The 17,316-nt window shown below is 37.4% G+C and overlaps 1 protein-coding gene across 2 annotated transcripts in view; it reads right to left on the bottom strand.

Moving 5' to 3' along the window:
• Positions 1 to 16,616, bottom strand: part of LOC115216361 (glycoprotein-N-acetylgalactosamine 3-beta-galactosyltransferase 1) — a 47,936-nt gene extending 31,320 nt beyond the window's left edge. Inside the window, exons 1-2 of one of the 2 annotated variants that reach the window (XM_029785627.2) lie at positions 14,844 to 14,954; positions 4,582 to 4,776 (exon numbers count right to left, since the gene is read on the bottom strand). In XM_029785627.2, coding sequence (XP_029641487.1) covers positions 4,582 to 4,717 — 136 coding nt within the window. In that variant the 5' untranslated portion in view covers positions 4,718 to 4,776; positions 14,844 to 14,954. Of the gene's footprint in view, positions 1 to 4,581; positions 4,777 to 14,843 lie in introns of both variants that reach the window. The other variant, XM_029785625.2, reaches the window with a different exon arrangement.
• Positions 16,617 to 17,316: the final 700 nt, after the last annotated feature.

Here is a 17,316-nt window from a genome sequence, read left to right as displayed (position 1 = left end):
TGAAAGAAGCCTGTTGTGTATATATATATATATAAGCCCTTATCGTTTGTTTTTACTGTGTTATTCTCCTTGTCCTGTCTTTTATTGTTTTTATTTGTATTGCTTTTACTGTCTTGTTTTGCTTTTACTGTCCTGTTCTTGTCACCATTTTTACCCCTCCGCAAAAAATCCCAAATTTTATTTAATTTGCTTTGCAGGAAGGACAAAGCAAGTCGTGTCTTGCCCTTACCTTCGAAACATGGAGTAGTTGAAGCAGTGGCAGCTGAAGAAGGGGAATGTTCCTTGTGTTGTATGTCTTGTACTCGGATTTTTCGTTGTTTGAAAAAGTCCGTTTCCATATGTTTGTTTTCATGTTTTCGTTTTTCGTTGTGTTCTAAGTTTTTTTGGTGTCCTGTACCCATATATGCATGTATATATACATATAGATGTAGGTATATACATATATGTATGTATGTATGCATATGTTTTATTTATTAATTTGTTATTATATATATATATATATATATATATGTATGTGTGTATGTATGTATGTGTGTATGTATGTAGATATTTGTGTGTGTCTGTGTTTGTCCCCTCACCATCACTTGACAACCGATGTTGGTGTGTTTACGTCCTTGTAACTAGCGGTTGGCAAAGAATAAGTCCTGGAGTCAAATTGTTCGACTAAAGGCTCAAGCATGGCCACAGTCAAATGATTGAAACAAATAGGAGAATAAAAAGTACATATATATAAGAAGGGCTGGGGTTATTAAAATTCCATCAAGGATTACATGTAACTATAGATGATTGTTTGTACGTAAATACATGTATGTGTGTGTGTGTGTAACTATTTATATGAAAGTTTGCGTATTATATATACATTTGTATACATAGATATATGCATGTGTGGATGTATGTATGTGTATAAATATATAATATACACACAACTGTTTATGTATGTGTGTGCATATATGTGTGTATATATATACACACATATACATATACACACACATATATATATATATACACATATACATATACTTACACACATATACATATATATATACTTACATATACATCATCATCATCATTTAACGTCCGCTTTCCATGCTAGCATGGGTTGGACGGTACATATATATACATATATACATACACACATATACATATATATATATATATATATACACATATACATACATACATACATATATATATACATACACACATACACACACATACACACACACACACACTTACATATACACACACACACACACACTTACATACACACACACACGTATGTATGTATATGTATGTATGTATGTATGTATGTGTATTCTTCTCTCTTTATAACTACTTTTACCAAATTGACTAGTTTTTCACAAATTCTTCTAATTATGCAATTATATCAAATTACATCTGAATTTCTAGAACATGCCACAAGACACATGATTATGTAGTGTTTGTTTGTGCAATATGTAACCATTTGCCTTAACTTTATACTTCCATTCATATATCAGATGGAGTTTAAAAATATTAAATTAGCGTCATGACTTCACTGATATTTCATTTTGTCAGTGATGGAAAGATGAAAGCAAAGTCGCCTTCACTAGGATTTGAACTCAGATATAACAGCTTTAACTATAGCTAGATACTGCAAGCATTTTGTTGAGCAATTCAGCTTGGCCATATACATCCTGGTTGAACAGTTGTATGGTCCCAGGCAGTCTATTTGAGATCAATACAGGCCATCCAAAGTTTGATTTTATTTCATCTAATTGATCGATATATCTTTTAACTTTTACAGATTTCAGCCAGAGGCTGAGGCCATGCTGGTGCACCGTTGTAAGAAGCTTGCTTCTGAGTTCAATCACACTGCGTGGCACCATGGGCAACTGTCTTGGTAGATGGACACTGAAAGAAGCCTGTAATGTATGTATGTACGTGTCTGTGTTTGTTCCCCCATCCTGCCATCACTTAACAACCGATGTTGGTGTGTTTACATCACCAAAATGTAGCAGTTTGGCAAAAGACACCGATAAAGTACTAGGCTTACAAAGAATAAGTCCTGGGGTCGATTTGTTCAACTAAGGGCGGTGCTCCAGCATGGCCGCAGTCAAATGACTGAAACAAGAATGCATATCCATCCATTCATAAACACACACATCTTTTATCTTTCACTTGTTTGACACTTTAGTGTGGCCATGCTGGGGCACTGCCTTGATGGGTTTTACTCGAACAAATCAACCCCAGGACTTATTTTTTTAAAGACTAGTACTTATTTTATTTGTCTCTTTTGATGAACCACTAAGTTACAGGGATATACAGTGTACAGAGATGTAAACACACCACCACCAGTTGTTAAGCAGTGGTGGGAGATAAACAGAGACACATATACAGACATATATACATATATCATCTTCATTTAACATCCGTTTTCCATGCTGGCCTGGGTTGGACAGTTTGACTAAAGTCTGGAGAGCCAGCAGCTGCACCAGGCTCCAATCTGATCTGGCAATGTTTCTACAGCTTGATGCTCTTCCTAATGCCAACCACTCCAAGAGTGTAGTGGGTGGTTTTTATATGTATGCCTGTCAAATATATATATATATCCCTCTCTCTCTTCCGGAGAGGCACTGAGCAGCTATACACACATATATACACACACGGCAGTAACTTCCACCTACCGAATTCAATCACAAAACTCCGGTCGGCTCAGGGCTATAGTGGAAGACACCTACCCGAAGTTCCACGCAGTGGGACTGAACCCGAAACCATGTAGCAAGGAAGCAAGCTCCCTAACCACACAGCCATGCCCGCGCCTACATATATATATATATGTCATATATATATATGACAGGCTTCTTTTAGTTTCCATCCACCAAATCCACACACAAGGCTTTGGTCAGCCCGAGGCGATGTTAGAAGATACTTGCCCAAGGTGCCACACTGGAACTGAACCTGGAACAATGTGGTTGAGAATAAGCTTCTTACCACATTCACACACACACTTTAGGTTTGTTTCTAATGTTCTGTCATAATACAAAACAACTTTGCATTAATCTGATGGGTTACTCTATACTTGTGTGGAGTACAAATGTGCTATTCTTCAACAAGAATATTATTGACAGGGACCTTGAAGTTTCAGCCAGCTAGGCACTCGTTGGCAATTCAACAATGGCTCAGCTGGCAGAAGCTTCAAAGTCACTATCATTAATATTCTTGTTGAAGAATGATAAATAAATATCAATATTTTTTTTATATTTTCTTGCTCATTCTCTTGCATTCATACCAATGGTTGAATATAGAGAATAAATTGCATTTTTCTAGCATAGGTGACGGTCATTTCCAGTAACCCTTAACTATAATTATATCTTTTTAATTATATATACTTAAAAAAAATTAATGTTACTTATACAGTCATTTTTAAGTGCTAGGTTACTTATATATAATTATTTTATGATTATATATATATATATATATATATATATATATATATATATATATATATATATATACTTTTATTCTTTTACTTGTTTCATTCATTTGACTGCAGCCATGTTGGAACACTGCCTTTAGTCGAACAAACTGATCCCAGGACTTATTCTTTGTAAGCCTAGTCCCCCACTATCTATCTCTTTTGCCAAACTGCTAAGTTATGGGGACGTAAACACACCAACATTGGTTGTCAAGCAATGGCAGTGGGGGACAAACACAGACATATACATACATACATACATACATATATAGGGAGAATTCACAAAAAAAAACAAAAGACAAAGATAGGTGATGTAGACAACAAACAGATGTATTAGTATAATGCTTGGGAAGTGAAAGAGTCATTAACATTTCGAGCCTACGCTCTTCCACAGAAAGGAACACAAAAAGAAACAAGGAGAGAAAATAAAGAATGTGTAGTGGCTAGCAATGCAACGAGCTTCTTTCAGTTTCCATCTACCAAATCCACTCACATGGCTTTGGTTGGCCCGTGGCTATAGTAGAAGAAACTTGCCTAAGGTGCCACGCAGTGGGACTGAACCCAGAACCATATGATTGGGAAGCGAACTTCTTACCACACAGCTATGCCTGATATATATATTTACTTATACCACATTTACCTAAACACACACACACACACACACACACACACACACACACATATGCCATATTTATCTAAATACAAGTAAACATAATGGGCACTTGAGATCTGCAACATTTATATAAATAATCGCAAATGGGTGTGCCAAATATATATCCTCAGATATATTAACAATAAGAATACTATATAACAACTTCTTAAGCATTATCTGAGCCTGCTAATTAAACAAAACCAAATTACTAATAGTTACCCAACTGAATAAAAACCTAGTATACACAAATTAGTTTTACAGTACCAGATGCCAAAGAGTAGCTAGCAATTGAAGCACCAGTAATGGGTGTTCTTTCTAACACTCCAAAGGCTCTATAGAAGTTGCTGATTGCTTCTGTTGCCAAGGCAACTTAATCAACAGTGGAGAAGGGGGTTAGGAAAGTTTAGCAGCCATAATAGGAACAGGATGGAGGGGGAAAAAAAAACAAAAAAAAAAAACAGGCATTTATTACCTCTGCTGACATCAAGTGGATTCTCTCTTTGAGTATAAGGTAGACCATGAAGGATAGACTGTCTGATGAAATCAAGACAAAGCTTTATAGAAGCATTAACTGATACATCTAGTTTAAATAATAACCTCCTGAACATGAATCCTTTTCCAGATAAAGCAACATTTCAAGCTTTTTTTTTTCTTCCATAAGACAATTCTATAAATATATAGAAATATGGCCTGAGTGAAGGTAGAGAGTAAACAGCCTGGATGTGCATTGTTAGTATGTGTGAAAGATGAGGTACAGATAAGCTCAGAGAAAAGATAGGGATAAGCACAATTCAATGCACTATGCTATAGAAACAATTGGATTAGTATGAATTATACTGCCCAGAAGGGGCTAAACATAGAGGGGACAAACAAGGACAGACGAAGGGATTGAGTCGATTATATCGCCCCAGTGCGAAACTGGTACTTTATTTATCGACCCCAAAAGGATGAAAGGCAAAGTTGACCTCGGCGGAATTTGAACTCAGAACGTAACGACAGAAGAAGTACTGCTAAGCATTTCGCCCGGCGCACTAACTTGTCTGCCAGCTCGCCACCTTAATATAGAATTATATAGAAAGGAATAAAGACCCCATTCAGTTACGAATGACCATGGGATTGCGCCTAGAAAGTTACCCTCCAAGGCACAAGTCCGAGTAAGGTTGTTTATGGAAGACCAGCAGTTGCCCATGTACACCAGTCTCCCCTCTCCATGCAACCAATGTTATCCAAGTGAAAGGCAAAGGCTGATTCACCTTGGCACCAATGACATTGCAACTCGTTTCTACAGCTGAGTGAACTGAAGCAACATGAAATAAAGTGTCTTGCTTAAGAACACAACACACAAATATTATCATAAGAAGTTTTCATTCCATGTAAGTAGGATGGAAGATATTTTGTAAATATGTGCATGCATGTGAGGGTGGGCTGAAAAACTCTCCATCTGCCATGCTCCCTTCATAAATAAGTAAAGCTACGCAATTCCTACAGACAATCGCTTTCTCTGAGGATATGAAATACAAAATGTAAGAGAGAGAGAGAGAGAGGAAAGCTATTTTTGATAGACAGTTTTTGTTCACTAGAAAGCATGGTTGGTCAACATACTGAAAATAGAAAGCAAAACTCTCCAAATCATATCCTATCATATTAAAGGCCATTTTGTATGCATGTAGTTCCTGATTTACAATCAACAGGATTTTCACATGAAACGCTTCAGTATGAGCATTCAACCTTTCAGATACCACGATTAAATTTTGCTATATTACACTCAACCATCTTAAATATAGTCTTATAGATAGTGGCAAGATAATATATTCATACGTATTTTTATATCCTTGTTAGATGTTGGATATATAATTTATGCAACAGAGGCTTAATCAATGTGTTCACATGACGAGTTTCATGAGACTACCAAAACGTTCTCTCCAACCACTACTCTTTATAAGCTGTCGTCTAGTTCATTCTTTTAATCCCCCAGGGGTGTCAATAGCAGTCATGACTGTATGCTTAAATAGGTTGCTTTGCAACTATATGGTCTTGAGTTCAGTCCTACTACACTGCACTTTGGGTAAATGCCTTCTTCAACAGTTCCAAGTTACCCAATGTCTCGAGTGAATTTGAGAGATGGAAGCAGTGTGGAAGTCCATCATGTGTGTGTGTGTGTGTATAAAGGTGTCTTTTCTGGCACCCCATAAAAACCATCCGTGCTGGCGTAACATATAATGCACCCACACTAGTGCCATGTAAAAAGGTCTGGTACTGGCACCACATAAAGGGCACTCAGCACATTCTGTAAATTGATTAGTATTAGGAAGAGCATCCAGCTGTAGAAACTATGCCAAAACAGACAACTAGAGCCTGGTGCAGATCTCCAGCTTGCCACACCTATCAAACCGTCCAACCCATACCAACATGAGAAACAGATGTTAAATGATGATGATGATGATGATATGTGTGTGTGTTCATTCTCCCTTCCCCCTGCTTGACACTCCCCATTGGCTTGTTTACATACCCATAACTTAGTTACAATGTAAGTACTGGAGGCAATTTTTCAACTAAAACAAGACAGTGCTCCAGCATGGCTGTAGTGCAATGACAGAAACAAGTAAAAGAGTGGAAATAACTGTTTCAACCCTATGTATCTCAAGATGGTTGTGTTTGTCAAAGACCATCCCAGGATACATAGTTTCTTGTTTCTTTCTCTTCCTCTCTCTCCCCCTCTCCTCCCTTCCATCCTCTTTTCTCTTTCTCCTAAACAAAACAAAACACCATCCTCTTTTCAAGTTATATAAAAGGCAGAAGAAATTTTCTGTGACAAAAGGCACAAGAGTGGCTGTGTGGTAAGAAGCTTGCTTCCCAACCACATGGTTCCAGGTTCAGTCCCACTGCGTGGTATCTTGGGCAAGTGTCTACTACTATATCCTCAAGACAACCAAAGCTTTGTGAGTGGATTTGGTAGACGGAAACTGAAAGAAACGCATCGTATATATGTGTGTGTGTGTGTGTAACACTCTTTCTTATTTGTATATAGTTTTCTTTCAATAGGATGGTGCACCACCTCACTATGGGTAAAACGTTCAGGAATGGTTAAATCTTAATTTTGAGGTGAGGTGGATAGGAAAACGTGGAGCAATTTCAGTGGTCATCACGATCATCAGACCTACAACCACATGACTTTTTCTTGTGGGTGTATTGAAAGATCTTGCTTACTCCCTCAAACCAAAAACAATTCATGAATTAAAACAAGCAATTTCTGATAAATTTTCTGCAAGTAACGTGGAAATGTGTCAAAAGGTTTGTAGAAGTGTTGCTGGTAGGGTTCAGCATAGTAATAAAAATGAAGGGGAGCATTTTGAACATGTTATATTCTTTTACTTGTTTCAGTCATTTGACAGCGGCTGTGCTGGAGCACTGCCTTTAGTCAAACAAATCGACTCCAGGACTTATTCTTTGTAAGCCTAGTACTTATTCTATCGGTCTCTTTTGCCAAACCACTAAGTTATGGGGGATATAAACATGCCAACATCGGTTGTCAGGAGATGGTGGAGGGAACAAATACAGACACACACACACACACACATATATATATACGATGGGAATGTTTCAGTTTCTGTCTACCAAATCCACTCACAAGGCTTTGGTCAGCCCAGGGTTATAGCAGAGACACTTGCCCAAGGTGCTACATTATTTTGATGGAGCAATACTTTAAAAATTTCTTAAAACTACTGCAATTTATTTTAATTAATTGGTATTTTTCATTTCTTTATCTACTGTAATAAATTTTTATAAAATAAAAAATCTTTTGTACTATAAAAATTACTAAATAAAAAGGGCACTACTTCTGCCACATCATCATCATTTAACGACATTCTCAACACCTGATGCTAAGTATAAACCTGCTTTTTTCACGACAACTTTGCTGTCAATTCATTTTTTCATTAGTCATAAAAATGACCTTTCACCTGAAAAATATTTACTGTGGCCATGTGATAAAAAGTTTGCTTCCCAACCACATGGGTCTGGGTTCAATCCCACTGCACAGGACCATGGGCATCTTCTACTACAGCCCTAAGCCAATCAAAGCCTTGAGTGGATATGGTTGATGAAAACTAAAAGAAGCCCATCACATGTGTGCTTGTGCCCCACCACCACCACTTGACAACCAGTGTTGCTTTGTTTACATCCCCGTAAATTAGTAGATCAGCAAAAAGAGACCAATAGAATAACTACCAAGCTTAAAACTGAGTACTGGGATGAATTTGTTTGATTAAACCCTTCAATGCAGTACTCCAACATGGCCACAGTCCAAAAACTAAAACAAGTATAAGATAAAAGATCAGATAAATATACTCATAACACAGCTCTTCCAGATTTGGAGAAAACTTGATGAATTTTGTCTTAGAATATGATTTCATATTAGAGAGATTTTTGTGATAAATTTATTCTTTTATTGGATAATTCTGCTTGACAAGTATGGCACTGCCTGAGTTCACCTGTAAGATAAATTAATATAAACATCATTTGGATACTATTTAATCAAAGTTTCTACCACCCCATTAAATGTTTTAACCCTGAAACTTCTAAATTAGATGAAAATATAATTTTATATGCAACACAGTGTTGTTCTTCTGCCCAAGTTTTCTTCAATAGTATCTATTGTAAGAACAAAGGACCTTACATTAAATTTGTCTCTTTATCAGTATCCAAAAAAACAGAATTATTCATCACCATCATCATTTAATGCCCCTTTTTCCATGCTGGCATGGGTTGAACAGTTCAACAAGAACAGACGAACCAGAGGATTCCACCAAGTTCTACGTCTGCTTTGTTATGGGTTTCTGTTATGCTTTTCCTAATGCCAACCACTCAACACAATGTACTGGGTTCTTTTTACATAATACCAGCACCAGTGAGGTTGCTAAGCACCCACAAGATAAGACCCCTCAACTGAGAAGGTTATTGACTGGAGGAAAACTATGATAGAGGGAGAGGAGCAGATGTCTTGCTGAAGAGGTGAATACATGGCTTGGCCACCTGGAAAGTGAGGAGAAAGAGATGTGAAGTCCAGTTACAACATGAATATGAGGCAGAATAGAAAATGTACTTAGTGAAAATAGTGTGACAGATGATTAGAGATAGGGAATGAGTTGTTGATTTGCTTTTCTCACTCTTCTTCTCTTTGCACCAGTAGCACAGCTAGGGTGGAGTGACAGGGACTGTCCACCCTGGATGTAGCTTTTACAGTGGCAGCACTTTTGGATCTGCTCTTTAAGCCTGCATAGGCTTCAGGGCCCTGGTGGATGGTGCAAACTCAGGGACTGCCTCAGACAGCACACACACACACACACACACACTAGCTAAACCATGGTTCTGTACACTTGTATACCAGGCAATCTGGATTTTACTTCTTGTTCAATCAGGAATAGTTAGTATATATTTTCACAGCTGACTGTATTTACACCAATGTTGGCCATCTGCAGATCCTGGAGAGCCACACTGATTTTGTGAAACTTTACCAACAAATGCTTCCACAGAGGTAGTATAGAAACAAACTACAGTTCTGTTTCACACAACAATATCAGATATTCCTGTCTCACCTTTTTTTCATTTACGCTTCCAGAGAGATAACTTCGAGCCTCCTTAAACAACGTGCAACTCACATTTATGACAGACACAGTAATTTGACACAAGATCTCTATGTCTTTGCTACTCAGGACAGTGAATTCAATATAAGAAACAAAACAGTTCACCTCTTTGTAGAAGTTGAAAAGAAAATGTATATTTCTTGGAAAACAACAAAAAAGTTTACTGCATCTTCACAGCAATCTACTGCAGTAAAACTAATGAGATTTGATCTATGCCCAGTACAAGAAATATATACAGCATGCTTGTAAGTCATACAGCAAACATTTCTACAAAATGTTTGCTGTATGACAGTTCACAGCAGTTACAGAAATCAAATTTGCAAACTTTACTTAGATAGTTGAAATGAGTAGCAACGTCACTGGTGCCAAGCTGTATCAGCTTTTGCCTTTCCCTTGGATAACATTGATGGCATGTAGAGGAGAGACTGGTATGCATGGGCAACTGTTGGTCTTCCATAAACAACCCTGCCTGGACTTATACCATGTCAAGGATTTGTCCTTTCCAGTTCCTATGAAGTGTTCTGGTGACCTGTGGGACCACCACTTTCTCCTCCATTCCAAGTAGTATAGCAGCCATCAGCCAGGCTACATCCACTTCTGGAGGTATTTCCTCCACCCTAACCCTGGAAGCATGCCTCCCAAGATATACTGATAAAAGAACTACCTCATTTATTTTCAGTGGTGTTGCCAGTGCAGCATGGCGATAGCTACCTTTTCGAACTGCACCTCTATCGTTCCAAATTTCTTTCCTCTGGCAAGGTACGAAATCCCTTGCCAGACTGGTCTCAACGCCTTTTCTATTTGTACCGTGGACATATTCTCAATTTTTCTGGTTGCCACTGAATACATTCTACAAATTACCATTCTTTCTGCTACTTCTTTCAAAATTTCTTTGTGGGGGAACACCTTCACTTCGTTCCCCTCCCTTTCAAGCATTCCCTTAAACTTGCTTACATCCTCCAACCTTATGTCTTTGCATTTTTCTTCCGTTGCTGCAGCATAACTTCTTTCTTCCATAGCCTTGTCTATTTTCTTCAGGTATTCTACCATTTCTTCCTCAGACACATAGGGAGGGTGGCTTTCCACATTTGGCACAGAACAGCTTAAACTTTCGCAACTCCTCACTCAACATGCCTCCATCACACAAGCGGGAAAAACATCGCACAGCCAAAAAAAAACATCTATCTCAGACAAATCCAACAAAACAAATGAATCAGGGTAAACTGGAAGCAAGCTTCTTACCACACAGCCATGCCTGCACCTATACATAAACATATATATATATAGCCATGGGAAAATATATATATGTCTAGCCATGGGAAAATACAACCTTGCTCAGAAATGAAGGTCGATAACAAAAAGAGCATCTAGCCATAAAATATCTGCCTCAATGATTTCTGACTGACCAACGCAAGCAACACAAAGTGGAAATTAAAACGATTATGATGATAATGATAATATATGGAGGATTTTTATGAATGACTCAATCCAAAATAAGTGTAAATAAGAGAAAGCCTGAACAGCTGGCAGCGCACACACAAATATATATATATATATATATATATATATAGGATGGATTCTCCCGTTGTTAGACAACGTATGAGGGTCTGACAGTTTCTTACCAAACAACCACTCATATGATTTGTTTATAGTGATCAATTGTTTGTGTAGATATAAGCTCACTCCCTCCATCAGATTGACATTACCTGTACAGGTGCAATGGATTCCACATGTCAGATGTCGAAATGATCGTAGAGCAACATGAAATGAAGTGCTTTGCTCAAGAACACAATGTAACAACCAGTCTGGGAATAGAACCCACAATCTCACCTTCACAGGTACATTATAGTAATTAATGATAATGGAGGTTTTTCATATCCACAATTTTATTTAACAGTTAGCTGGTAGCTGAAACTGAATTAAGAGGAAACATAGTAACCACCATGATAATATATGGCTTTATAAATGTTAAAGGATAAAGATCCCACACCTCTTTGGTCATGAATGACCATGGGATTGCACCTAGAAAGTTCCTCTCCATGGCAAGGTTGTTTGTGGAAGACCAGCAGCCTTTCTGCTACTTCTGCACACCATCAAAGGCAAAAACCAATACAGCTTGGCACCAGTGACGTAGCTGAGTTAACTGGAGCAACATGAAATAAAGTGTCTTGCTAAAGAACACAATTGAATTCAATAAACTCATGATTGTGCACCCAAAGCTCTAGCCACTGAGTGGCTCAGTGGTTAGAACGCTCACAATTACATATATATATATTCTTTTATTTGTTTCAGTCAATATTCTTATGGGGATGTAAACGCACTAACATCGGTCGTCAAGTGATGGTGGGGGAGGGGACAAACACACACACAATGGGCTTCTTTCAGTTTCCGTCTACCAAATCCACTCACAAGGCTTTGATCAGCCCAAGGCTATAGTAGAAGACACGTGTCCAAGGTGCCACGCAGTAGGACTGAACGTGGTTAGTAAGCAAGCTACTTACCACACAGCCACTCTTGCGCCTATATATATATATATAGTTAAAATTTATAGAAAAACAAAAGACGAAGACAGGTGCAGGAACAAGCAAGAGTATTAATTTAACGCTCGGGAAAATGAAAAAGTCTTCTACGTTTCAAGCCTACGCTCTTCCACAGAAAGGAATAATAGAAAATAAACAGTGAGAATGAAAAAAAAAAACTTGTAGATTTCAACGAGACACACACATATATTCACACACCACAAATAACAAGCAAACACAGTGTAGTCTAGTTTATATATATATATATATATATATATATATATATAAATACAAAGATCTTTTGATATGGCACAACACAATTGAGATTGTAAAATGAATTGAATATATCAGAGTATATTACAAATACTTTGTTTCATGCTTAACCTCAAATAGGTCCTGGTATAGCAGAGCTTATGATCTAAGCAGTTCCACCCGTGACCATCATGTCTTTTATTTTTACGACATTGCGAATCAAAGACTATTACGTGATGTGTCATTTGCCTCTTGTTTTAAATTTAAGGAGTCATTTGCGTGACATTTGGCTGTTTTTTCTAGTAAATCAAGTTAAAGAACAGCTATCCTTGTTTAGTCCAGAGTTTCTCAAACTGGCAAATATGAAGTCCTTTTCACCCTAGCTCTTTAGCATTTAATCCGGCTATATGAGGTCCAAATAATACCTGTTTTATGTTAAAACTGACCAGAACCAACCTCTCACACATAACCTACAATGTCTTTCTGAAAAGATATAAATACATCATTTAAATCTCGAAGCTACAAGATAATGCATGATTAATTTAAAATATATGAATAAATAAGCAATACATTTGACATAGATATCTGAATCCTAAAGGACTAGAAATTAATGAATTTTTTTTAGCAATCCTATCCTATTCACGATTTTGCAGGTATAAAAATTGTTTCTTCGATGTGTTAAAATAGTTAAAATAGTTGGAAACTATATTTTTTTAACCCTTTTGATACCAACCCGCTTAAGACCGCCCTTGATTTTATGACAAACTTGTTTTTAAGTGATCAAACTTTTATGTTAATTTTGTTCCAAACACCAGATTAAAATTGACAAGATTACTTTTGGAAATTCTTACTTGTTATTGAAATGAAATAAACCAACGGCAGTGTATTTTAACGGAAACATCACAATGAAAGGGGTTTAAACATAGCAACATGTTCGCTCCCCAAATCTTTATTCTTTTTCAATCCTCACAGACTTGCCCTCTACTGAGAGACATTGTTTTAGACCTATTCATCTAAAGCCTGACCGAATAGACCTATTCATCTAAAGCCTTCCATCTATGACTTTTATTTATTTTTTCCTAGGTACAGTAGACTCAGATCAATATCATCCAATGTTTTCGTTTCTTAAAAGGCGCGATTTGAGGAAGATTTGATTGGGTTTTCTAGAGAAGCCGCGCAACCATGTCCTCCAGGTACCCTCATTAACTAGACTGGGGCATTATCTTTATCGACCCTAGCAGGATATAAACGCAGCAATATCGGTATATTGTTTCTTGTTCCTAGCTTATATTCAGAAAATATGGTCCTCTGGTATCCAAATAAAAGAATGTTATAAGCATAACATAAAACAGCCCCAATACGTAGTCGCTCGACTTGCTAGAAATAATAGTCACAGCTTCAAACCCCAGCTTATCGTTTTAGAAAAAAAGAGCGCGTTGGATGCGGTTCTAGGTTCTCTAACATACGAAACAAATAAGGAACGGTCACGGTTTGAATATCTCAGATCAGTGCTCACCTAAACGAACAAATCACACACACAAAATAAATCACAAACACAGAAGTAAAACAAAATATAAACACTTCCACAGACACACATGGTGTCTTACGTTCACGCGAATTTTCGAAACCAAATATTAAGACACTAATTAACTAATGTTATTCTTAACTCCATACATAATACGGAGGGTGTGAACTAGTGTTTGGCGAACTAACCCTCCTCCCTTGACAATTCCTATTATTGTATTATTGTAACACACACACATACTATATATATATATATATATGAATGTATATATATATATATATATATATATATATATGTATATATATTGTTTTTGTTATTCTAGTATCGCCAGAAGATAATGGTAATTTAGCGAGGTTTTATAGATTTGCACTTAATGCAAAGTTCGGTTTGAAAATTCCAGCAAGTTGAAAAATATAGGTTGAAAAAAAATCGTGTCACATTGGAGGGGGTTGTTTTGTCTACACGGAGGGAGGGCACAAGCGTATTTATTTCTACAGATAATAGCATTAACTTTACTCCTTCCATGCTGTCGTAAGTTTGTTTTTCCAGAATTAGTGAGGTATGGAAAAAGTAGAGAAAGCATAATTCATGCAAGAAAAAGTGGTTAAAATGCACTGGGAATGATATACATCCGATATACGCAACAGAAGCAGCTATATGTGTGTATGTGTGTGTAAGTACTTATTTGAAACAGAAAAGTTGATGCTTATAATATCAATCACTTTACGTTGGAAATATCGGCAATAAATTCATTCACAATAAATTTATAATATATATAGCGAATGTAGTTACTAACCTTGATGACTGTGGTGCTCCGAGTCTGCCCATTTAAAGGACTTGTCCGGGCCCCCTAAATGTTCGATACCACCGTGTCCGTGGGGGCTGTCGGGTATGTAGTTACTGTAATATATATGTGTCTCTTTGGGCAAGAAGAAACGGGTTTTCCATTGCGACGAATAGGCTAACATGTACGTGAAAGCGAAACCGAATATAATGCCAACGCTAAATGTAGCGATGCCCCTCTTCGTTGGGCTTCCAGCCATCCTCGATGGCATCATCATAAATATATAGGAACGTAAATAGGTGGAGGTGGATGTATATGAATGTAAGTGTCGATCTACAAAGCTAATATAACAATGGGAGGAATGGAAAAAAAATAACGACAGGATGAATTAGCTGTGACTATAAAGTGGTGAAAAGCCAAGCTAGTCAATCCATCAATTCAACTACCTTATTTAACTATTTCAAATATGTTCGTAGTTAAAACATTATTGAATTAGTTGGAGAGAACAAACCGATTGGGCCGGCTGTCACTAAATGAAGTGACAGCGGACCAACCGGCTTTTTAAAACGGGAGTTCACAGACAGGCCATCGTGATAAACAAAAGCTACACTAACTACCACCCCCAAACCTGTCGTTTCTTACACCTCCAAAGTCTTTGACAGAGAGTGTAACTATATTTTTACCTTTAAACCATGTTGACATTGTCAAAAAGCTGCGCAATTAAACGCATTTATATCTATGGTTAGACCCGTACATAGGTAAATTAACGGATGAGAACATCCATACACATCGGAGAAAAAACATCATTTCATTGCGTGTGTGTTTATACAGACATACATAGATATCTGCACTTCTCTCTATCTCTTTAACTATTTGTCAATATATCTATCAAAAAGAGAGGTGTGCGTACCCGCCTTTGTACTCCGCGTGCGTTCGAGTGTGAGTCAGTGTGGCGAACGGAGGTGGAGGAAGAAGCAGAGCGAAGGGGAATAGCTACATACTGTCGCCTGGAGAGAATTAGATAAAAGTCGAGTGTGGCTGACACCACAAGAGACAAGCATACTTGTGTTGTTATTTGCTTCACAATAAAATGCCAATGCCATGAGTTACAGCACTCACGAAACGTGACGTCAACCCTCATCCTTCCTCATCCTCTTGTTGTTCTTTTGTTCTGTCTTTCATCTGATGTAGTATACACACATCATTACACACGCGAATATACACAATCATTGAAATATATAATGTATATAAAATAATACTTATAATACACACATAAAAACAATATATAATAATAATAATAATATACGGCTTGATAATCCTAATTGATATGTAGAATATCGAGAGAGTGTTTGTAGTGAGAGAGAGGGAAAGAGAGAATTAAAAAGAAAGACAAAGAAAATAAAAGGTATTTTGATAAACCGTGAGAACGAAAGTCTAACGTTTCCGGGCAGAGCCTAATTTCATCGGAGAACAGTATGATGCGCTCCACTTCCATATATGTGCGTGTATCAGACAAAATATGGTTTCTATTGTTCACAGTTCCGAGATATTCAGTTAACTTATTCCATGAGTATTCGCCAAAGGATGCCTCCTATTATTTACAGTGATGCTACTCTGTTTATCGCACCCCTACATTCTCTATCTTCGCGATTCATTCTGCCTCCTCCTCCCCCTGCAAATATCCGGTGAACACTACACAAACAGCACCTGCAAGATTTTATTCCGTTCAGGTTGGCTACAACTTCTCAACCACAGGTTTCGCGTTGTATTGAATAAAGCTTATTCTACTTTTCGGAAGAGTTAATGCTCTTACCTCCCACTAACTATCAGAGCCATCATATCGCTATATTGCTACTTTTGCGTGTGTGTGACTATCTGACTATTTGAACTAAGCGCTGAGAGCTAACAAAACAACGAATTCTCTTCTCCTCGTTGATGTAAATGGATCTCGATCTCTCTCTCTCCCTATATATATATATATACACACACACACACACACACATATATATATATGTACATATATATACATATACATATATGTATATATATATTTATATGTGTGTGTGTGTATATTGGCTTTAATATATGTGCGTGTGTATACACACACACACACACATTGCTCTCTCACCTTACCTTGTCTCCATACTGGTATTTCCCTTCAACTACACCTCCACCCCTACACATTATTCAATATCTCTGCTACCTTCTTGGAGCATCTATTATTCTCCCCACCACCACCACCACCACAGTCTTTTGAAACAACCCACCTGCCCTTTCAGCACCTGACCCACTGACAGTGTCCACCCTTATGCTTCACCTACCTTGAAATTTTGCTTTTGGTACACCATCACTACTGTCTTCTTTATCTTCATCTTCCCAGTTGCTACGACTCACCTTCATAATATGTGGAGGCACATGGCTTAGTGGTTAGGGTGTTGGATTCATGATCATAAGATTTCGGTTTCAATTCATATATCGGGTGAAG

The sequence above is a fragment of the Octopus sinensis genome, linkage group LG10 (assembly GCF_006345805.1).
Source record: "Octopus sinensis linkage group LG10, ASM634580v1, whole genome shotgun sequence".
Taxonomy (NCBI): Eukaryota; Metazoa; Mollusca; class Cephalopoda; order Octopoda; family Octopodidae; genus Octopus; species Octopus sinensis.
Note: the sequence above shows the minus strand (reverse complement) of the source record. Positions and strands in the feature narration are given on the sequence as shown.